General features: G+C 48.4%; 1 protein-coding gene and 1 long non-coding RNA gene across 2 annotated transcripts in view; one reads left to right on the plus strand and one right to left on the minus strand.

The window, feature by feature from the left end:
* The window catches only part of LOC142483505 (uncharacterized), a 95,268-nt gene that overhangs the window by 35,191 nt on the left and 37,526 nt on the right, over window positions 1-22,551 (minus strand). The window contains exon 2 of the long non-coding RNA XR_012797362.1: window positions 21,531-22,405. This is a non-coding gene — a long non-coding RNA (uncharacterized LOC142483505). The remainder of the gene's footprint in view (window positions 1-21,530; window positions 22,406-22,551) is intronic.
* LOC142483503 (uncharacterized) lies at window positions 417-19,623 on the plus strand. Its single transcript, XM_075583500.1, has 16 exons — window positions 417-550; window positions 737-851; window positions 1,293-1,374; window positions 2,307-2,411; window positions 3,551-3,676; window positions 4,079-4,142; window positions 4,808-4,868; window positions 8,275-8,360; window positions 9,584-9,733; window positions 11,287-11,328; window positions 12,490-12,639; window positions 13,046-13,113; window positions 13,680-13,734; window positions 14,833-14,902; window positions 18,360-18,436; window positions 19,345-19,623. The coding sequence occupies exons 2-16, from the start codon at window positions 752-754 to the stop codon at window positions 19,372-19,374; spliced, it is 1,266 nt and encodes a 421-aa protein (XP_075439615.1). The 5' UTR covers window positions 417-550; window positions 737-751; the 3' UTR covers window positions 19,375-19,623.

A 22,551-nucleotide genomic window follows, 5' to 3' on the forward strand; every position in this document is an offset into this window, starting at 1 on the left:
GGATCGCCCACATTTACCCACCCGTGAGTGGCGTGCAATGAGGTCTTTTTGCAGCATAGAGAACAAATGTTCATTAAGTTATCCATTTAGGGGGTTACAAAATCCTTACGGTATTTTGAGTTTCATTTCTAAACAGATATTTCCCAGGCTGGTATACATGGTCGTCACCATCATTTACATTTAACCCAACCACAGAAATTGAAAACCACCCAGAGTATCTGCACCAAAGGTGGTTACATAATGGTTTACTCCAGCCCCCACCCACTTTCATTACAGTTTCTGTGCCCGGAATGAGAGTACCCCAAGATATGGTAAACAAGAGAGTTGGCTCAGAAACCGTTCCCTAATTAAGTGTTCCAACCACTATTTGTATTGGACTATGCACAGATTGGTTGACAGCCCAGGAAATGTGGGACTCACTTGACATTTGAGGACATTTCCTTGATCGAGTCTATGTGTTAAGTATATAAGGACTGATCGGTTTGTATCAGTCTATCCAAAGCCAGCCAGAAGAATCCTACAGTACAGTCAGAGTTCTCTGTCAGCTGAGGTAAGAACTTGGTGTGTTGTTGACGTCAGCTCTATACAACGAAGACCAATTTTCAATGTACCAACTATTCCTTTCCCTCGATCCCCAGACTTTACTCGGGCATGAGTTATACGTATGTTGTTGTGTTTGTGGGTTTCTGCACATTGTTGTTCCTCATCTCTCACTCTTTAATGGTGTTGTATGCAGGTATCAGAAGCCAAGATGTTGAAGCTGTGGATCCTGGTGAATCTTGGGTTCCTGGCATGTATGGCCCAACCATCACAAGTACCGTACTGTTCATCACCAGACCTATTGGTTCCACGTAAGTACAAAGTTCTCTTTCCAGGATAGATTTTCAGTGTCCTTCTTGTGGCTTCTCTTTCTTCACCGTGTTACTTTAAAGCTAACAAAGGCTCTCAAGTGTTAAACAATGATGCGATCCTTCCAGTGTGGCCGTTACCTGTATAATAAAGACACTCACTTCTACACAGGTCCAAAAGTGAAGGAAACACAGTATCTGGAATATTTAGGAAAGCTAGCCACATTGCATTATCCAGTCTTATGTACTTCTCTGAGCACAACTTACGCAGACGGTTTCTAGAGATATTTGTACCAACGCTAGTTTTTTTCCAAGACTGTGTGTACCTGTAGTCAGGCTAAAAGCAGAACTGGGAGTACGTAACTCCTGAGGTAGCAGTGAGGCCCATAGATATGCCTTCCTGGTAGCTGCAGCACTCATCTCAATAACTTTCCTCATTTTCAGTTATAACAGATGGAATTAACACAATCAAAAGTTTAATCGGACCCCAGAAGGGAGACGCTCTTAGTGTCGGTGCGATTACCAAGTAAGTTGACCAGTCCCTTCTCGGTTAATGTAATAATGTTAACACGTTGATCGGTGGATGTTATCTGAGTGTTACAGTACATTTTACTGTGCAAAAAAAAAAAAACACAGCAGAAAAGTAGAGCCCTCGGGTGACAGACATGCTGCGCATGCAACAGCCACATGGCTTTTCTTGTATAGGGCTGACACTGTACACAGTGCTGTACATAGAATTCTGCAGGCACAAGGCATCACTCTATGTTTGGCGCCTGAGGCACAGGGAGATACAGTGACTCGCCCAAGGAGACCTTACTCACTGAGCCGTGTCATTTAATGTGCCAGCTCCATAAGACACCGCTCACCTTATTGCAAATTGATCCGTTCCCCTCCTATTAACTCTTTGGCAGCAAGAGGAGCTTGCAATGCTGTAGCAGTGAACAGGTTAATGTATCGTGGGTTATTTCAACATTTGGCAACTTGAAAGACGCTTTATCTACCTAGGACTGGCCAGGTGATCCCTCCCCCGCCACCCTCCTCAACCCAGCCCTAATCGCCCCAATAAACGTTACTTCCTTGACTATTAAAATGTTATTAGCTCAGCGGGCCATAAGCATAAATAAATGCATTTAGAAATAAGGGGATAATACCCGTGTTTCTAGTGCTACTTCCTACGTTTTATGATGAAACGTTATATTAAAATACCCTGTTAGTGTCTATTTAATGAGATCCTCCCACAGAGCGCAAGAACCTCGGAAGGGAGACGGGTTCCGTGTCTCCTGTTCCCATGTTGTAAATAAACAGACAATTCATGTTTAGGGCGTACACTTTCAGACCCTACAGGATAAGAAAACCATTTAACTGATTATACAAATAACATTACACTCAATTCTAATTTGACAAACGACTTTGCGTTTCCCAGAATGATACCGTGTAATAATCTCTTTCATTTATCAGCATTGTTACCAAAACGGTCAACATAAAAACATTGACTATAACCCCCAAGCCCGGAGTCGCCCTCGACCTTGAAATTGAACTGGAAGTCAATCTGGGATGTGATCAGTAAGTACATGTTCTAAACTGGGATGGGATCAGTAAGTACATGTTCCAAACTGGGATGGGATCAGTAAGTACATGTTCCAAACTGGGATGGGATCAGTAAGGGCATGCTCCAAACTGGGATGGGATCAGTAAGGGCATGTTCCAAACTGGGATGGGATCAGTAAGTACATGTTCCAAACTGGGATGGGATCAGTAAGTACATGTTCAAAACTGGGATGGGATCAGTAAGTACATGTTCCAAACTGGGATGGGATCAGTAAGTACATGTTCCAAACTGGGATGGGACCAGTAAGGGCATGCTCCAAACTTGGTTGTTTTTTGATCTTTTTCTACATGTTTCTGGATTATAAATCATTGTTCTGTAGCGAAACAGCTTTTCAGAAACACAGCGTAACAAGCTCACCATGTCACTCATAAATATATATATTTGTGTCAATACATTCCAAGGTGTTCAAACACACACAAATTGGTCATACATCCCTTCTCAGAAGTACATCTTTTATCTGATGTTATATACATAAAAAATGGGATTTATAGATGCACTACGCATGTTCTTGTCATAGCTGCCCACTGTGTGCTAGGAATCCACCGCAGACTATAGAAAAGACCCATTATATGAATGCTGACCCCACTACAAAACCTCTGTGAACTTTACCCTTTATCTGGGAAGAATTGACTGGACTATACTTCCTTCTTCATTGTGTAAGAAATGTATATTTACAAATCTCCACCGGCCATGGTTGGATGATAAGAGGTTAACAGATTTACCCTTTAGTCCATCGTCAATTCTCCCCAGATCATTCAGCCTGATAAAGCTGAAATAGGTTATTCTATAGGTCTCAAAAGGAATACCCCACAAATGACTGTACCCTATTGCTCCTACATGGGACCATGTTCAGGGAGATGCAGTGCCCAATTTCATTTGGTTTAGGTAGTTGGATTTGGATATCACTGTATGGCAGGATTTGAAAGAAAATACAATATATTAGGTAATCCCCGGTCAGAGCTGCTAAACCTTTGCAGCATTTCAGTGCTATTGTGACCACGTGTGAAGTCTCAAAAGGGCAGCAAGGCAATTAGGGGTAATGATGTCATGTATTTATTATCATTATACATCCGCCATTTGTATTTTCACCTAGAGTTGCAGATATTAAGGTAATAGTGAAAGTCCATGCAGCGATCAAAGTGGGAATAAAAACTGGCTGCCTTATTCTGATCATGGAGAACCCGGACGACATTGCAGTTACAATTACGATATCGGGTCTGTAAGTACTTTTCTCACCAAACACTCACCTACCAAACCATTCATGTCCAAGTTTTAGGCAGAGATGAACTGAATAGTCGGACACTAAACAGGAAAGACAGGGACAATGAAACCAACGGGAACGATGCTGCCGACTGACACAAATTAAGGCACACATGGTGAACAAATAAAAATACACAAGATTATATCCCTAAAGGGAGACTGTATTTTGAACAGATCCCACAGAAGAAGATTTGCTTTTGTAACATATTTATCTGTAAAAACTATTAATAAGTAACACGTTCTTCCCATGACACTTAGCTCCTCTTATAGATTAAACATTTCAATTTTGGAAGGGCTTGTAGTACTCCGTGGAACAAGCATTCCTTGGTATGTATAATATATGTATATTTCCCTCTGTTAGTGGACTTCTTGACTCGATATCTGGCGCGCTGACGACACTACTCAACGGCGTCTTCCAAAAAACGGTAAGTTTTAATTCCGAGAACTTGCAAGCACCTAGTAATTACATCTTCCCACACACGTGTATATGTGCAGGGGCCGCCGCACCACAGGAGTGCCTGCTCAGTGGGTCATTTCCTGTTTCAATAAGACTTCAGATTTCTTGTCACGCGCTAATATCAATTCCGTGTAATGATTGTAACATGTTTTTTTTTTATAATAGCAAGCGCCTGTGCGTGTGTATTGTTGTAACATGATTGCACAAAGACACCACACACACAGGAATATAACAACACCTTCTCCTATGTGGTGACATATCTGGAGTACAGAAGGGCGATTTTTATTTTTTGCGAATCGGACATTTCCTTTGCGTTTTTTGTATTATTTTTTTTTACACCGGTGATCCATCCGCGGATCCTGCAATCCTTCGGGTTGGATTCCTAAAATCCGCCAGCGGATTGCGGAATCCCGCAGATGGATCGTGGCAATCCGCCAGCGTGTTGTATCCGAATGGCGGTTTTGGGTTCGGATTGTGAATGGCAAACTCGGGGGGGAAACAGATTCACCTAAATCTAGTCTGGACATACAATTCTCCGCTGTGAATGGTGTTTTATTAAACGTTCCTGTTACCAGCCCGGGCGCGCGTCATTATAATGGAACATGTGCCATGGCGTTTGTTTTTCTGTTGCAGCTTTACAGCGTCCTGCAGCAGGTGGTCACCGTCGTCAACGTGAATTTGTCAGCAATTCTAGGTACAAATCATTGCCTATATACGAATGCTTAATGTACTAGGGGGTCAGCCTGCCCAAGGACTAACGTGACGTGTTTAAGTGGTTACATCAGTGTGACTGCCACGTCATAACCGGACACCAAGACGTATTTTTTACATGTTAAAGTTAGTTTGTAAAAACGGAGGGGCTTGGGGTCGGTGCGGTGTCTTTTGTTCTTATGATATTCCTGTGTCCGGCAAACTCTGCAGAGGCGCCAGGATAATGACAGAGTGGTGGCTTCAAAGAGATTCAAACACTTGGTTGACAAACAATTCCTAATTATGCTTAATTTCCACAGAAATAAAAGCAGCAGCATCTTTGCTATAAGCACCGCTACATTTGTTGAAGGAAAACAATTAGAATGTTCTGTATGAAATGTTGTTTCTGGGTCAGAACCAGGGATTCAAAGTGCATTTCAGGGATAACACCTAAATCACACAACCTCAATCTCTCATGCGGGAGTTGGGCTGGAGTTGTAATATTTTGAGAACTAGCTGTACCCGGTGTAACATACGCCGATCTAGCAGATCTTAAAGCTTATTAATGAAACATTAATCTTTGTTTTCATCCCTCCCTGTAATGCCTTGCTGTCTCTTGTCCTCTCTTCCCCACCTTACTCTCTTCTCCATCATACCCTTCTCCTCTCTGTACTTCCTCCTCCCCTCTTTCCACTCTCTGTCTTACTGTGTCTGCTCCTGTCTGTGCACACTACACTCCCTCCTCGCCTACTTATCCCATCCTCTCCTTGCTGTCTTTCTGTCTCCTCCTCTCCCTGCTGTCTCTCATTTTCCTCCTCCTACTCACCTCACTGTCTCTCCTCTCCTCTCTGTGCACTCCCTCTTGTCCCATGTGCCCACTACGCTCCATTCCCTCTCCTCTTCATCCATCAGTCTCCACCTCTCCTTGCTGTCTCTCTATGTCTACTCTCCTTGATGTCTCTCCTCTCTCTTTACACTCCCTCCTGCCGTATGTGCACAATGCTCTTAATTCCCTATATGTCATCCCTCCATTTCCTCCCCTCCATGCAGTCTAATCTCCTCTCCACACCTTGCTATCTCTCTCCATCTCCTGCTGTCTCTCTGTCTCCTCTCCTTGCTGTCTCTCCTTCTCCCTCTCCTCTGCCCCTACTTGCTGTCTGTCTTCATCCTCTCCTTGCTGTCTCTCCTCGTCCCCTTCTTGCTGTCTGTCTTCTCATCTCCTTGCTGTCTCTCCTCCCCTCCTTGCTGTCTGTCTCCTCCTCTCCTTGCTGTCTCTCCTGCTCCTCTCCTTGCTGTCTCTCCTCCTCTCCTTTCTGTCTCTCCTCCTCTCCTTGCTGTCTTTCTTCCCCTCCTTGCTGTCTCTCCTCCTCCTCTCCTTGCTGCCTCTCCTCTCCTTGCTGTCTGTCTTCTCCTCTCCTTGCTGTCTCTCCTCCTCCCCTCCTTGCTGTCTGTCTCCTCCTCTCCTTGCTGTCTCTCCTGCTCCTCTCCTTGCTGTCTCTCCTCCTCTCCTTGCTGTCTCTCCTCCTCTCCTTGCTGTCTTTCCTCCCCTCCTTGCTGTCTCTCCTCCTCCTCTCCTTGCTGCCTCTCCTCTCCTTGCTGTCTGCCTTCTCCTCTCATTGCTGTCTCTCCTCCTCCCCTCCTTGCTGTCTGTCTCCTCCTCTCCTTGCTGTCTCTCCTGCTCCTCTCCTTGCTGTCTCTCCTCCTCTCCTTGCTGTCTCTCCTCCTCTCCTTGCTGTCTTCCTCCCCTCCTTGCTGTCTCTCCTCCTCCTCTCCTTGCTGCCTCTCCTCTCCTTGCTGTCTGTCTTCTCCTCTCCTTGCTGTCTCTCCTCCTCCCCTCCTTGCTGTCTGTCTCCTCCTCTCCTTGCTGTCTCTCCTGCTCCTCTGCTTGCTGTCTCTCCTCCTCTCCTTGCTGTCTCTCCTCCTCTCCTTGCTGTCTTTCCTCCTCTCCTTGCTGTCTCTCCTCCTCCTCTCCTTGCTACCTCTCCTCTCCTTGCTGTCTGTCTTCTCCTCTCCTTGCTGTCTCTCCTCCTCCCCTCCTTGCTGTCTGTCTCCTCCTCTCCTTGCTGTCTCTCCTGCTCCTCTCTTTGCTGTCTCTCCTCCTCTCCTTGCTGTCTCTCCTCCTCTCCTTGCTGTCTCTCCTCCTCTCCTTGCTGTCTTTCCTCCCCTCCTTGCTGTATTTCCCCCCCGTATCATATGGGAGAAAAAAGAACCCAGTCTTCCAGCACTCAATCACAAACAAATGTATAATTGTAAATTTTAAAATACTTTATTAATGCCAAGAATAAAAAAATGGGTGTTAAAACGTAATTAAACGATGTATTGCAACAGCACGTGACTGTGTCCAATTGTTACCCACCTAGAGCTGGATGGGTGGATGTTGTAATAAAATCCCTTATAGATATTCGGGATTTGGACTGCTATATGTTATAGCTTCCTAAAAGGTATAGGAAAGGAGCCTATAGAAACTCACCCAGAGGTGTTGTCAATATAAGTGTATCCGGGTATGTAATACACACTCACAAGATACACTTATGGCGCACTTGTATTCGTACAGTATAATGTGCAAGGTCAGACCGTGTATTTCCCCCCCTCCTTGCTGTCTATCCTCCTCTCCTTGCTGTCTTTCCTCCCCTCCTTGCTGTCTCTTCTCCTCTCCTTGCTGTCTCTCCTCCTCTCCTTGCTGTCTTTCCTCCCCTCCTTGCTGTCTCTTCTCCTCTCATTGCTGTCTCTCCTCTCCTCTCCTTGCTGTCTCTCCTCTCCTTGCTGTCTCTCCTCCCCTCCTTGCTGTCTTTCCTCCCCTCCTTCCTCCCCTCCTCGAGGAGGCATTCTGGTTGCTGCAGACATCCTTAGCTTATTGTTACATTGTTGCTTAGCAACCCTGTAACAGCTGAACCTTTGTATGGAAACACACCTAAGGCCAAGTCCCCGCTAGCGCTGAGCGGGCGGCGCTTGCGTCGGGGACTTGCATATATAAATATATGTAAGTCCCCGCTCACGCGGCGCGCGCAGCACTCGTGCGCGGGCACACATGCTCACATGCGCTTAGGTAAACAAAAACCTATACTTACCCGCGCGCTCAACTACCCGCAATGCCCCCCCCCCAACCCCCGCGTACAAGCAGGACACCCGGCACTCATGCTTGGAGCACTCTCCAAACATGAGCGCGCTCAGCGCTAGCGGGACTCAGCCTAAGCTATATATATAACACACACACATAGATACTCCTCAAAGTCTGAACCTACTGTAAACTGAACCAGGGCACAAGCCCCAAAAAAGCTGGAGAACACACGCATGGCTGCACCGCACACGTCACCCCTCGCCCACACGGACATCTTCATGCTCTCACACCCGTCGCTCAATCTGTTCAGGTGCACCTCTTCTTAACTTGCCGACTCTCTCTTACTTTGCAGTGAATCTCCCTATCGGTGAAAATGGCCTGATCAGTTACTCTGTCCTGTCGGTGGACCTGACGACGACCATTAATTTAGTACTAGAGGTAAGTTTGTTACGTGTCCTTGCTTCAACCAGAAATGGGTTATTTTCCGGTCCCTAATTGGGAAGCAGTGCCACGTTACCATTGTTTATCTTTCTTTCTCCGTTACACCCGTTTCAGGGTATGAGTTAGTGGCTTGCCCCGAGAGACTTCACGGCTCTCCATGTTTGGTGTGAGGGAAGAATTGGCACCCTTGCCTAGCAGGCAGCAGTACCAGTTTCTAATTTTACTACACATGGGTCTCTTTATTACAGACAGTGGAGAAAATGTGCGGAAATGTAGCGTTGTCACACTGCGCCATTTTGTGCTCCCGCATGGTAACAAAGTTTAACCAAGTAGACTAATAGCCAGAGGTTTACTCCACATCAGACCTAGCGGGAGACGTGGCACACAGAGATGGAGATTGATGTCCACCCTTCTTTATATGACTTAGTGCCGGGGTTCTCAAGACTGCCCGCCCCTAATGGTTGGGTTTTCAGGATATCCCTGCTTCAGCACAGGGGGCTCAATCAGTGGCTCAGTCGAAGACTGTGTTGAAGCACAGATATCCCTAACACCTGGCCTGTTGGTGGCCCTTGAGAACGAGAGTGGGGCACCCCTGCCTTAGATCGGTCCCCTCACCGACTCCCCAAATGGCAAAGTTGAGTAGAGCAGCTTGACCGGTTGGCACAGAGAGGTGACCACGCCTCTCCCTGCATCCGTGGAAGCGAGAGCCCGTTTGGTGGTCTGCGTCCTGCCGCCAGCATGCGAGATGACGCAACCCCAACGGTGCCAGCCTTTCTTCCCAGGGAGCACCTCTACATCTGGCAAGAATGGGAGGAAACACTGGGGGGGGGGGGTGCAAGATGGGTGGGGGTGCAGGACTTATAACAGCTTGAAGGGGCGAGGGTGCTGGTCATGGCAGTAGAGCTGCACCTCAAATTCTGATGTATGCAAGGGGATAACGGGGAAGGGCAGGGTGGCAGACCTGGCTGAGGCGTGTGAAGGTCTGCTTGAGTCTGCGTATGTCTGTGTGTGTGTGTGTGTGTGTGTGTGTCTGAATCTGAGTGTGTCTGCGTGTCTGTTTCTGTGTGTGTGTGTGTGTGTGTGTGTGTGTCTGTGTGTCTGTGTGTCTGTGTGTCTGTGTGTCTGTGTGTCTGCAGCTGCTGAGTAATGGTTTCATTTGTAAAAGACAGATTTCACAATGTTCAAAAAGATCATTTTTTGTGCTTTTATATATTTTCTAGCTTGTTCTCACAGTAGCAGGAACCGTTCTGGACACAAGTTGCCCCAAAATACCATCTCTACCACTGAATGTCGGACAGCTGTTGAATTATAGAGTTCCTGATTGCCTTTTAAATTCTGTTCTTAGAATAGTAAAGATTCCAACATCAATAGTAAGTAATAAAGTCTGTGTTATACGTGCGCCCACTGACAATTACTCGTTACCAGCAATCTAAGGCCCATATTCACTAAACAGTGCTAAGTTTCAGCATCCATTCATACCCTATGTTGGGTCTGTGCCAACGTGAATAACCTTCAATGTTATGAATAACTTTCCTTTTGCGTGTGCTGCTTTTATATAAAACTAAAAGGTTAAACTCCCCAACAATTTAACTGCAAAATGTGTTTGTTATCTGGGATGTGTATGCGCGCTTTGTACTGATGGCTACTGCATGGTGAAACGCGTGTGCACACTTTGTACTGACAGCTGCTGCATGGTGAAATGCGTGTGCACGTTTTGTACTAAAGGCTACTGCATGGTGAAACGCATGTAGACACTTCGTACTGTGACCGCTCTCCTTCATTGTGAAACGCGTTTGCACGCTTTGTACTGTGACCACTCCATTGTGAAATGCGTGTGTAAGCTTTGTACTGTGACGGCTCTCCTTCATGGTGAAAAGCGTGTGCGCGCTTTGTACTGTGACCACTCTCCTTCATGGTGAAACGCGTGTGCACTTGTTAAAAAATGTACGAGAACCCGCACAACCTGCACTCGTACACTTCTCTGCTGTGCAATCGTTTGAGTGTAAAATGTGTTTATTCAAAAGCAGCAAAAAAAATCAGAAAAACTGGAATTTACCACATTTCAGACATCTGTCGATTCTCTTCTCTGCTTATCTTGCTGCATACAGTTCTAGATTCGGGGTTGTCTTACATTCTCTTCTCTGCTTATCTTGTTGCATTCAGTTCTAGATTTGGGGTTCTCTTAGATTCTCCTCCCTGCTTATCTTGTTGCATTCAGTTCTAGATTAGGGGTTCTCTAACATTCTCCTCTCTGCTTATATTGCTGCATTCAGTTCTAGATTTGGGGTCCTCTTATATTCCCTTCTCTGCTTATCTTGCTGCATTACGTTCTAGATTGGGGGTTCTCTTACATTCTCCTCTCTTCTTATCTTGCCTTCAGTTCTAGATTTGGGGTTCTCTTAGATTCTCCTCTCTGCTTATCTTGCTGCATTCAGTTCTAGATTAGGGGTTATTTTACTTTCTCCTCTCTGCTTATCTTGCTACGTTCAGTTCTAGATTCAGAGTTCTCTTAGATTCCCTTCTCTGCTTATCTTGCTGCATTAAGTTCTTGATGGGAGGTTCTCTTAGATTCTCTTCTCTGCTTATCTTGCTGCATTCAGTTCTAGATTTGGGTTCTCTTACATTCTCCTCTCTGATTATATTGCTGTATTCAGTTCTAGATTCGGGGTTCTCTTAGATTCTCTTCTCTGCTTATCTTGCTGCATTCAGTTCTAGATTTGGGATTCTTTTGCACATTGGCAGAGCGAGTTTCTTGTTCCTCATGCTTTGAAAAATGTTCCAAAATGGCATCAATTTGACGGCCGCACAAACCGGGAGAGTTCCCCATGAGTGGGACGGGATATCACGTGCCAGTTGGAGAATATCACGGTGCCCGTTAATGTTGTTACTACCGGGTAATGATTTCTTGTTGCTTTCCCCACAGCTCGACCTATCCACACTCAAACTCATAGAAATTTTCCCTGGGGTAAGTGAATTTTATTAAACATTCTATGACTCGGGATGTGCTAAGCAGCAATGGCGTGTATCACACACTAACGCAGCGTTAACAGCCACAATGCCGAGTATAACGCAGCGTTAACAGCCACAATGCAGAGTATCACACACCAATGCAGCGTTAACAGTCACAATGCAGAGTATCACACACTAGCACAGTGTTGACTGTCATTATGCAGAGTATCACACACCAATGCATCGTCAACAGTCACAATGCAGAGTATCACACACCAACGCAGTCACGCAGTCACAATGCCGAGTATCACACACCAACACAGCGGTGACAGTCATTATGCAGAGTATCACACACCAACGCAGCGTTAACAGTCACAATGCAGAGTATCACACACCAACGCAGCGTTAACAGTCACAATGCAGAGTATCACACACCAACGCAGTGTTAACAGTCACAATGCCGAGTATCACACACCAACGCAGCGCTAACAGTCACAATGCAGAGTATCACACACCAACGCGACAATATTCCAAAATATTTAATTGGCCCATTTCAATGGAAAAGAATCTTCCCAAGTATGTTTTGTCGGTCTAAGGCAGTTGTGGTGGCTAACTTCCTTTTTTAAGGGCCACCAACAGGTCAGGTTATCAGGATATCCCTGCATCAGCACAGGTGGGTCAATCAGCGGCTCAGTCTTCGATATATATCAGGAATATCCTGAAAACCTGACCTGTTGGTGGCCCTAGAAGCCTGGAGTTGCCCCCTTTGTCTATGGGCGAAGCTTCTGACTTTGTAAAGCGCATCACAAGATCTGAGAATTTTGACAAAGTCCGTCATTAAATCAATGTCATTTTTAACCGACTGAGCCACCTGTGCTGACTCTGGGATAGCCTGAAAACCTGACCTGTTGGGGGCGGGTGGGGGGGGGGCAAAAGAAATACCAGTTTAACATCCTTCGATTGTTTTTCCGCTCAGGGAGCATTTGTGTTAGTGTCAGGATATCCAAATGGCCGCCCCTTTTCTTTAGCGACAGTTGAATGAAAGGTCACAATATTGTGCCCAATCTGTATATTTTAGGTGATTTAATAATATTATTATTATTATATTATACAGAGCATATATGAAATGCCGGCATGACCTCAGGACGATTCACGTTTCTGTGTTTGTTTTCCGTAGTTACTCGATGTTGCTGTAGGAGACGTCCTGAAGGTGGAAATTAACGCCAAAAATCCTGTGATAAAAACAATAGCTGGATCAGCGTCAGTGACCATTACCTTGAACGTGGTCATAAGCAGCGAATCCGACACGTTGATTGAATTAGATGTTGTAAGTATAAAAACGGGCTGCGGGGTACCGGGGACCCGGACAATATGGTTACGCGAGGAAGGGGAGGGGGGCTGAAGTTGGAATTTCTGCGGCTGGGATCGACCCCAGAGGTTTGGATGAGGGCCAAACGTGTCCGTTCCACCACGGGGCACAGGACACCACGGGGCACAGGACACCAGGTGTGACTCTGCCCGGCCTGAAAAACATTGATTCCATCACATCCACGGCTGCGCCGATCCACGTCTTCTGGTTGTATCATTAGAGGGCCCCTAAGACACGACGATTCAGTTGGGGGTCTCTTGCCACAGACGGCATGATGGGTTTTCATCTCAGGAAAACGTTAACAAACCCCCCCCCCCCCCCAAAAAAAAAAGAAATACTATTAACTTTATTTGGTTTATTGTAGACCGTGGATTTAGTTGCGACCCATAACATCATTGGAGGCAACTTGGAACTTGAGCTGTGTCTAAACAGGTAATATAATTTATAGGAATATTGGGAATATGTAGATAAGAGAACCTGGGTATACTTTATTAATAGGAGAAACAAAAATGTTACCCATAAAACAGCACAGGTCACAGATGGATACTTACAGCTGCTAGGAAGCAGAAAGTAGCAATGCCTCCTACTCTGTTATACTACTCATTGGCTTTTTCGAAGACCAAGCTACATTCAGTTCCGGGGGTTTCCCCTCCTCCCTCCTCCTCCTCCCCCCCTCCATTAATCCCCCACTCCCCCCTAATCCCCCCTACCAACCCCTCTCAGTTCCCGAGATAATTACCTGTGAAGTTCCCGGCCAAATATGGGGCACACAGGAAGTGGCCACATCCTCAGTTACAGCTTCCTATTGGTCAGTCATTTCAATCCCTTTAAAAAAGATGTCTTTCCAGCCAATGGGCTCTAAAGTGGTCTTATAGAATAGCATAGCTTAGTCACTATGGGCAACAATGTGCTCAGTGCTAGAGGTGAGAGTTACTGTATGCCTTCACAAAAATGTATTTATTCTAGTAACTATTTACATGTTAAATTATTATTTGTAGTGAAATTGAAGTTGAAATAACTGTGGTCACCACACACCAACAGTGCGGCTGCGCAGTAAGTATTCACACTGTAAATACACACGACTGTAACTCTGTGACATTATATGCCACTGAACTCCGTGACAGTGTAAATACATGCCAGTGTAACTCTGTGACATTATACGGCCACTGAACTCCGTGACAGTGTAAATACACGCCAGTATAACTCTGTGACAGTGTAAATACACGCCAGTATAACTCTGTGACAGTGTAAATACACGCCAGTGTAACTCTGTTTCAGCTTAAATACACGCCAGTATAACTCTGTGACAGTGTAAATACACGCCAGTATAACTCTGTGACAGTGTAAATACACGCCAGTATAACTCCGTGACAGTGTAAATACACGCCAGTATAACTCTGTGACAGTGTAAATACACGCCAGTATAACTCTGTGACAGTGTAAATACACGCCAGTGTAACTCTGTGACAGTGTAAATACACGCCAGTGTAACTCTGTGACAGTGTAAATACATGCAACTGTAATGCCAAGTAATTACAAGTCTCGATTTCTCTCACACTGCCGGGACAGAAGGAGTGAGTGTTTTCCAGAACTATTCTAGTTCTTTAGGGTAATTATATTGGGATAAAATGTATCGGAGTCTCTGAAGCAGCTTGTGTAAATCTCAGCGAGACCCTTTTAAGAACATCAATCAAATATACCCTCAAATGATCTACACAAAATGAAACCTTTTTGCCTTCAGGAGCAAGACATCTTTCTATGTCACTGAAAATAATGAGAAGGCCAAGAGACTTTGAGAGTCATTATTAGCCATTAAACGCCCCCGCTGCCCCGACTCACACTTAGGCCGAGAAGGGAATTGTGAAGTTTAAGAACCAGATCTCATAGGGAGAAGTAAAGTATCTCAACATATTTCTTATAAGCCCAGTATCATCAATGACAGCATACATCCAAGATGGCCGCCTCACAACACGCTAAGGATATTCCCATGGTTTCATTGAATTGGATTACATATTATGTAGCTCCAAGAACGTACAGTACGTGTGTTTCATTTCCTTAAATGAGTGGGATACACGGTGTAAACAAGCATCTGGATTACACAACGCTTTGATTAAACTAAAAAATGCTTTGTTTTCGTTCTGAAACATTTAGAACGCAGCCACCGAAGTCAAGCAGACGGTGATCGATCTACTCAACTTGTACCTGAACGTATGCCTAAAAGGTGAGTACAGATATTTACTAACCCACTGTGTCATATCGCTGAAGTGTTTCTTGGGTGGGCACGGATAATGAGAAACCTTCGATCTTTCCCCGAGCACTTCTGTGGGTATTTCCATTCGATCGCCACCTCCGGCATGCATATGCATTAGCACCAACGCGCTGTAGAACTGGGGCGATATATATATATATATCTACTATATATTTCTCAAAGTGTCCTATGTGTCGTTGTCTGTCTGTCTGTATGTGTCTCCCTGTGTCCCTCCCTGTGTCCCTAGCGGCAATCAGATTGGACCTTGGGCCAGGCCAATGAGATTGCTCCCTTGGGCCGCCCGCCCCGCACACACACACACTTCCTCTCCCCGGGTCTCCCTCTTTCCCGTGCTTTTTCCTCCCCTCCCCCCCCCCCCGCCGCTACAGTCAGTGAGGGAGCGGAGCGAGCGCCCGGGATACAGCGAGGGACTCTCACCTCACCACCCATAGGCCACTCCCTTACCCGGCGCTCTCCCTCACCCCCCCACCCGCTCACCCCCCCCCCCCACACACACACACACACACACACAGAGAGAGCACGTGGCTCTCCCCTCACAGAGGTTGCTCCCTCACCTGGCGCTCTCCTTCACCCCCCACCCGCTCACCCCCCCTCCCCACCCGACCTGCTCACCCCCCCTCCCCACCCGACCTGCTCACCCCCCCATCCCCCCCACACACACACAGAGTGCGCTCTCTGCGGCATCTCCCCGTCCCAGAGGCCTCTCCTCCGGCTGTCTCCGCCTCTCCTCCGGCTGTCTCCGCCTCTCCCCGTGAGAGGCACAGCACCTCCTCACCGGAGCGTCTCAGCCTCTCCGCGGAGGACCCGAAGGGGGAGTAGGAGGGCGGCCGGGACCCGGAGGAACAGGAGCGCGGCCGTGTGCAAGGTGAGTAAACTTATTTACCGCGTCCCTGACTCCCCCCGCACTTTGCCCTCCCTGCCCTCCCTCCCCCTGCCCTTTGACCCCCCTTGCCCTCCCTCCCCCTGCCCTTTGCCCCCCCTGCCCCCTGCCCTTAGACCCCCTGCCCTCCCTCCCCCTGTCCTTTGCCCGCCCTGCCCTCCCTCCCCCTGCCCTTTGACCCCCCTTGCCCTCCCTCCCCCTGCCCTTTGCCCCCCCTGCCCTCTGCCCCTCCTGCCCTCCCTCCCCTCTGCCCCCCTGTCCTCCCTTCCCTCTGCCCTCCCTCTCCTCCGCCCCCTGCCCTTAGCCCCCCCTGCCCTCCCTCCCCGTCCTTTGCCCGCCCTCCCCCTGCCCTTTGACCCCCCTTGCCCTCCCTCCCCCTGCCCTTTGCCCCCCCTGCCCTCTCTCCCCTCTGCCCCTCCTGCCCTACCTCCCCTCTGCCCCCCTGTCCTCCCTCCCCTCTGCCCCCCCTGCCCTCCCTCTCCCTGCCCTTTGGCCCCCCCGCCCCTCCCTGCCCTTTGGCCCTCCCGACCCTCCCTGCCCTTTGGCCCCCCCGGCCGTCCCTGCCCTTTGGCCCCTCTGCCTCTCCCTGCCCTTTGGCCCCCCCCCCGCCCCTCCCTTTGGCACCCCCGCCCCTCCCTGCCTTTTGGCACCCCTGCCCCTCCCTGTCCTTTGGCACCCCCGCCCCTCCCTGCCCTTTGGCCCCCCCACCCCTCCCTGCCCTTTGGCCCCCCCCACCCCTCCCTGCCCTTTGGCCCCCCACCCCTCCCTGCCCTTTGCCCCCCCTGCCCTCTTGCCCCCCTCCCTCCCCTTAGCCCCCCCTGCCCTCTTGCCCCTCCCTGCCCTTAGCCCCCCACCCCTCCCTGCCCTTAGCCCCCCGAACCTCCCTGCCCTTAGCCCCCCCGCCGCTCCTGCCCTTAGCCACCCAGCCCCTCCCTGCCCTTTGGCCCCCCTGCCCCTCCCTGACCTTTGGCCCCCTGCCCCTCCCTGCCCTTTGCCCCCCCCCCCCCCCGCCCCTCCCTGCCCTTTCCCCCCCCCACCCCTCCCTGCCCTTTTCCCCCCCAGCCCTTTGCCCCCTCCCTCCCAACCCTCTTCCCCCCTCCCTCCCTCCCTGCCCTCTTGCCCCTCCCTGCCCTTAGCCCCCCCGACCCTCCCTGCCCTTGGCCCCCCTGCCCCTCCATGCCCTTTGGCCCCCCTGCCCCTCCCTGCCCTTTGGCCCACACGCCCCTCCCTGCCCTTTGCCCCCCCCCACCCCCCCTGCCCTTTGCCCCCCCGCCCTTTGCCCCCCGCCACCCCTCCCTGCCATTTTCCCCCCTCCGCCCCTCCCTGCCCTTTACCCCCCCCCACCCCTCTCTGCCCTTTGCCCCCCCCGCCCCTCTCTGCCCTTTGCCCCCCATGCCCTTTGCCCCCCTGCCCTTTGCCCTCCCCGCCCCTTGACCCCCCTGCCCTTCCACGCCCCTCCCCCCTGCCCCTCCACGCCCCTCCCCCCCGCCCTTCCACTCCATGCCCCCTGTCCTTCCACGCCCGGGCAACGCCCAACGCCGGGTATATCAGCTAGTATATATATTTTCCACCGCGATCAATTCCTATGGTAGAGTATGTACGGAAGTGCAGCACAAAACCAGATGATAATATATGCAGATAAATTTGAGAAGCACGCGCACGATATTAGGAGGAGGCGTGTGTATGAGGAACTCCTGTATAATGTGGATTTATTCAGACACTACTTGCAAATAATCAGTTTGCATCTGTGACCACAAGTCCAGGGACACATGAGTGTCTCTTTAATAACATACTAGGGTCAGAGTTATTTATAGGTAGGAATTCCTCCTTCCCATTACCCCCTCGCCCAGAGAAAACCTGGGGTCTCTGCACCCGAACATTGGATTATTTAATCACCGGGGAGCCCCTGGTTTCGGAGATACTTACTGCCAAGGTTCCCACCGATTGCATCTCATCCAGGGGGAAACAAAATGGAGGGAAAATCTCCTGCGTTACGATCGGCAGCGGCTTCCGATTGGCCGGCGTGACGCAGGGATTTTAATACCAGGGACTAACCAGTGGCACCTTTCTCAGTATATATCTCGGGATACAGGGGGTCCCCGTAGCTGAAAATAACGGTTTTAGACCCCCACTCCGGAGACCCCCTGCTTCCCACCCATGTAAGCAGGTGGTGGATTAGAGGAACAGCCTAGTCTGGCGCAGACCTTCACGGTCTCGCCATGCGCCTGCCACCATATTCTCCATGTCACGTGCGACAAATAAACCCCCATGTGTGAGCGGCACAACCTGTCCTCGTAGTAACAGAGCGCTGTCCAACGGTTCATGCCGTATCGAAAGGTAAATCGCCGTGTTGTACCGCGTGTAGTCCGGCCGCTACCTTGCAAAGCTCAACACTGGCCAAGGAAACCCTACGGGGTAACTCCACCCTACCTCTAATACCCTCGCTGCCTCCCACCATTAACAAAGTAATTTTCACCAAGTTACTGCCTTCTAAGCACTCACTGATGTGATTAATGCCTTGTCTTGCAGTCCCCACTATACCTTTACCAGTACCAATTCCGGTACCAATTCCAACGACACCAATACCACCATGCCAACAAGTCGAGGTGAGCACGTCCAAATTGATCCCATCCCTAAGAACGTTTATAAAACCTTTACAATGCACCGATACTCATCAACGAACCTCAAGGAAGTTATTTTACAGCCTCGATGTGTTACCCAAATAATGTGTCATTGGTATCAACAGTGCAGAAGTGGGAGGCTATACCAAATATATGTGAGGGTTACAGTGGGCATTGGGTCACTATGTTGGGTATACAGAATATATATATATATATATATATATATATATATATATATATATATATATATATATATATATATATATATATATATATATATATATATATATATATATATATATATATATATATATATATATATATATATATGCACAGGATTAAGCCCCATGGGCGGGCTTCACTAAGCGCTGAGGTCTGAAATGGCAGTTAATACAAAATCAGGGGGCGATCCCCCTATCCAGTGAGAATAAAGGTTTGGATGTTTATTAGATCATGGGGAAAAAAAATATGTTAGGCAAGCACATGTTATACATATGTTAGGCACATGTTATACATATGTTAGGCACATGTTATACATATGTTAGGCACATGTTATACATATGTTAGGCACATGTTATTAAATCACTTTTCTAGCAGAAATCCGTAGTGCCTAGGTCTTTCCTTACATACATGCTATTGGGGGTACATGCTATTGGGGGTACCACGCAGAGATTCCTGGACCAGGAGCACTGGTATTTGTATTGTTTTGATTTCTTTTGGGGAGTGCAGCATTATCCTTCACATTTGTAGGCAAACGTCAGGCCATTTTCTTTCTTCGAGCTTCAATCTCATGCCCGCTTTGGTAAATAGCCTTGTGAATATTGTGTTCTGCCGCAGTGACGCGTCACCCTCACAAACCGCCAGAAAGTAACCGTTTCTCCGTCTCTCGTCAGGCATCTTGCTCTTGTGCCATTCCAAAGTGAAGCCTGGCCTCCCAGCCCCGCGAGGTAAACGCCTTCCACGCAGAAGAGCGTTGAGTTCTTCACATCCTTTCCTTATCTTTTGAATCAAACGCTGCTTCTTCCGCTCGCACACAACCTGGTTTGTGGTTAAAGAATTGAAACATCGCTGTGCGCCTTCAAAGCAAGACGCCCTATGTAACGCCTGGCGCTTTGTGTCGCTGTGTACGCACAGTGTAACCTGCACAATAAATGATTGAATTTTCTCTGCAATTTTGTTTGTTATCTTTTATAGAAAATGGTTTTGACACATTCTCCACTTTCCCCAGTTCATAGCTGCGTGTAAAACCTCGGCAAACTGCCGGTGAAGTGAATGTAGTGTTAGGGCAGAAATCCCAGCCAAATGACATACTCCATATGCATTATTTGTGGGCCAATCATGTCATGTTACTGTGTACACGACAGCTTGAGATGCATACAGCATATGCCCTGGGATATCTCTAGCCTGCCCATGCCCTGGGACATCGCTAGCCTGCCTATGCCCTGGGATATCTCTAGCCAAACCATTGTGACAGGAGGGGGTAACCAGGCTCTATAATAAAGGTCAAGCCCATTTGGTTACCCCTGCTCCGCGTATAAGGGTCCCAGAGAGTTAGCTCTTGGACCCAGTAACATAGTATGATCACATTGTACGCAGGGTAATAACAATGTGTGTGTGTGTTTCCCTTTCCGGGCATGCCATCAATCAGGGATTGCTAGTGTATGAGTTTCAAGGGGTGGGGAGGGGGTTTGCGGAGGAACCGTTGACAGAATGTGCCTGGGAGGTTGGAGTCCTGAGTTACCGGGTCCCCAATAAATGTACCAGGGAATCATGCCTGATTCTCGGATACATGTAGGCATATTGTCCCAGCAATACCTCCCCATGAAAACATAAGCGCAACTCACCACTAGGGTACCCTGCTTCAGCACAGCCCAGAAAGTTGAATGAGGCACAGGGATAAATATGTATCCCTGTAGCTGAGGGAATCACTAGATTAAGGGGGATACCCCGGCTAGTGTCAAGGTGACCCAGAACCAGTATAGGGTTTGTGGGTGCCCATCCGTATATAAGATTGGGGGTGGCGGGGAGTCAGAGTCCAAGGGAAAGTGTGTGGGGAATAAGGCAGACAGAAATAAAACGACAAGACTCGGTGTGTATTAAAATATAGTTTTAATATGTTTAAATATTCGTAACTGATGTCCAAACAGGCAGCCCGTGCAAACCCATAGGCGCCGGTAAGTCTGCTGGACATCGGAGTTCAAAGCAGCCAGAGGATGGCCAGAACGTGATGTGTGAACGGCATTTGGTCAGCGGGGAAAGGCGTAGTACCAAGTCCGGAGATCTATGGTTGTCCTCCGTTATGCCACTTGTTCTGCCAGACCTAGGGTCGTGCCTGCCCAGCGGGTGGCATTGGGATAGCTGGGGGGAGATGTGGCAGGCTTGCGCATGACCCGTGGCCATTTCAAATTTCATGCAGATCCGGATTTTCTACCCGGCTTGGCTCTGATTGGCTGCTTGATAAAGTTCCCACACGCTGATTGGCTGTCCGCTCTGCTTCTATTTAATGAATGAAGCAGAGAATACTATAAGAAGCCTTGAGCCAATCAGATTGTGTGTTCCCCTTGAGTCAGAGCCGGAAGAGAGCGGGCAGACTTTTCATAGATGCTTTGTTTGTAATAGCAAAGCTACGGTACTAGCTTCGATTTCGAGTCTGAAAAGCCTGCCCGCCAGAGACTAAGTCCAGCATTTTGCGCCCAAGTTCTCGGAATCGAACGTAGTGGTCGTGGCTGGGATCTTATGCCGATTTGAGTTCCTGGAGATTTGGAGTAGCTCGCGGTCAGGAGGGACCAAGTTATCAGAAGCGAACATAGCGGTGGCGTATGGCATTATATGCCGATTTGGGTACCAGGAGCTCCCGGGCTAAGTCTCGGTCAGGGTAAAACTCTCACAAAGAGTTCCCTGCACCTAGGAAAGTCTAGTTTCCTACCCCAGCCCCAAAGTAAGTGTGTCTTTCGTCTGTATTTTGTGTATCATTGTGTGTAAGCGAATTTATGCCGAATAAATTACAATTTATTTCAATAACCTTGTTTTGCTCAATGATCCCGATAAAAGGTGTAAATAACCCGGTCACCCGTGACACCCATGTCCTGGGCTATCTCTAGCCTGCCTATGCCCTGGGATATAATCTAGCCTGCTTTTGCAATGGGATATCTCTAGCCCGCCCATGCCCTGGGCCACCTCTAGCCTGCCCATGCCCTAGGCTATCTCTAGCCTGCCCATGCCCTGGGTCATCTCTAACCTGCCTATGCCCTGGACTATCCCTAACCTGCCTATGCCCTGGACTATCTCTAGCCTGCCTATGCCCTGGGATATCTCTAGCCTGCCTATGCCCTGGGCCATCTCTAGCCTGCATATGCCCTGGACTATCCCTAACCTGCCTATGCCCTGGACTATCCCTAGCCTGCCTATGCCCTGGGATCTCTCTGGCCTGCCCATGCCCTGTATGCCATCACTTTGCATCCCAGGTGAGGTGGCAAACTTGGTTCTAATGACACAAAGCTGTTTTAGGGCGAAGCTTCTGCGGGTGAGAAAGTGATGGAAAGGTAAACAGACGTCAGTTTAAAAAAAGGGGGGAATAATATTGCAGATTGCGTTCTGACGTTTGGGACGACAACAGCACTTCCGAGAGTTGTAAAACACACGTGTATTTCCAGGTCCAGCCGTGTTACACCGAATAACATGCGGTGTGAGAATTACATGCCAGGACGAGGGATAATGTCGGTAAAACGAGCTTGACACAATAATAAATAAATAAACATGTCCTGTAACTCATAGCAATCCCAGAATAAGCTTCCACCTTTATCTGGGCTCGGTGCATCAGGGATACGCTGGGATGACACATACTCTTCGCCCTCAGTCTGCTGTCTCTTTACAATCGGCCACAGGCGGGGACTTCTGCAGTGTCGTGTGACCAAGCAGGGTCCCTCTCAGGCTCTGCGAGCTGGTGGAGGTGATCTAGGAAAGGAAAATTCCAACGTTATACTCAGCAAGGTATCACGTCACAGATTACACCCAATGCAATACATCCCAGTATAGAGTATTACACCCAATGCAATACCTTCCAGTATAGAGTATTACACCCAATGCAATACCTTCCAGTA

This window comes from Ascaphus truei, unplaced genomic scaffold, assembly GCF_040206685.1.
Source record: "Ascaphus truei isolate aAscTru1 unplaced genomic scaffold, aAscTru1.hap1 HAP1_SCAFFOLD_329, whole genome shotgun sequence".
NCBI lineage: Eukaryota > Metazoa > Chordata > Amphibia > Anura > Ascaphidae > Ascaphus > Ascaphus truei.